At 38.0% G+C, this 1,257-nt stretch overlaps 1 protein-coding gene across 1 annotated transcript; it reads left to right on the top strand.

Moving 5' to 3' along the window:
• Positions 1 to 164: 164 nt before the first annotated feature.
• On the top strand, positions 165 to 1,247 carry LOC111656468 (transmembrane protein 214-like; the record flags this gene model as incomplete). The annotated part of the gene is made up of 4 exons (XM_023408198.2): positions 165 to 268; positions 429 to 477; positions 896 to 1,003; positions 1,126 to 1,247. Coding segments are annotated over exons 1-4 (359 nt in total), but the record flags the coding sequence as incomplete, so codon positions are not given.
• Between the last annotated feature and the right edge of the window lie 10 nt (positions 1,248 to 1,257).

Below are 1,257 nucleotides of genomic sequence, written 5' to 3' on the forward strand. Positions count from 1 at the left end.
TACTACTACTACTACTACTACTACTACTACTACTATCACTATCATATCATGTAATATAGCTGAAGGATGTGGTCTTTTTTGTTCGAGTTTGGAGAAGGCATCGTGTGGAATGTGGCGTTTCAAAAACAGTGTTATCAGTTAAAATCATCCGTTTCTCTCTCTTATGTTTCTTTCAGCTGCTCAACTGTATGACAGAGTGTTTGTGTGTGGATGTACAAAGTCTCGGAGTGTGGAGGCAGCTCTACACTAAACACTTACCCCAGTCCAGGTGAGACAGACACACTTAACACACACACATCTTGGTCTTTATACATGTGATATGAAAACTCATATTAAGCTTTTTAGCAAGTGTAAGTTACATTTATGGACACATGAGTATGTAGTTTAGATTTTGAAGCTGACTGTTCATTTCTCTTTTCTTTTTCCAGTCTGCTGTTGAATCATTTATTGAAGTCCTGGAATATCCTGCCACCAAAGGTATGACCCCTGATGGTTTTTAAATCAAACCCAGCTCCCTTGAAACATTGACTAAAGAGATTATTTTATTGATAATTACTCTCAAATAAAAATACAGACATAAAGAGGATGTCAGTAAATTCCAAAGTGTGGAATATCTGGATAAAATCATAAAAACAGAACAGCATTACACTGAGAAGAAATAAATAAAAACAAACATATAAAACAGCACAACCAGTCATTTTGTCTTCATGATGACTATTAAAAACCTAAAAAAGTATATGGGTCTTTAATGGGTTTAAAAGATACCACTGGAGGGACAAGAATAAAATGTTTGTGGTGGAGAAGTGCAAACGTCCCTTTATTGTCTAAAAAGAGTTTATCTGGTATTTTAAAATCCTCTTGTACTTGACTGCTGTGTTGTATTTTCCATCTTTAGCTGCGGAAGAACCTTGAAGAAACAATCCAGTCTTTCAAAGTGACCAATGAGGAGATGAGAGACACCATTGAATCTCATGACCTTCAGGAGTGCAATAACCTGTGTCAGGTGAGAAAGACACAGTGGCTGCAAACAAAAACTATTTTGCATACAACAGTAACAAACACTTTTTCTCAGACACAAAGAAATACTGAAGTACTGTGCTCAGTGTTTGCATGTTTTGTCTGCAGAATCTGCAGGTAAAGATGCGTGGTCATGGGATCCCCTGGTCGAAACTGCTCATGGTTCTGCTCGTGTTTGCCGCCGGCTTCATAGCACACGACATCAGATCTCAAGGCTCCTTCACAGGTCTGTCTCAGTGC

This window comes from Seriola lalandi, unplaced genomic scaffold (genome assembly GCF_002814215.2).
Source record: "Seriola lalandi dorsalis isolate HSWRI2012SDOR001 ecotype SW California unplaced genomic scaffold, Sedor1 jcf7180001976405, whole genome shotgun sequence".
Lineage (NCBI taxonomy): Eukaryota > Metazoa > Chordata > Actinopteri > Carangiformes > Carangidae > Seriola > Seriola lalandi.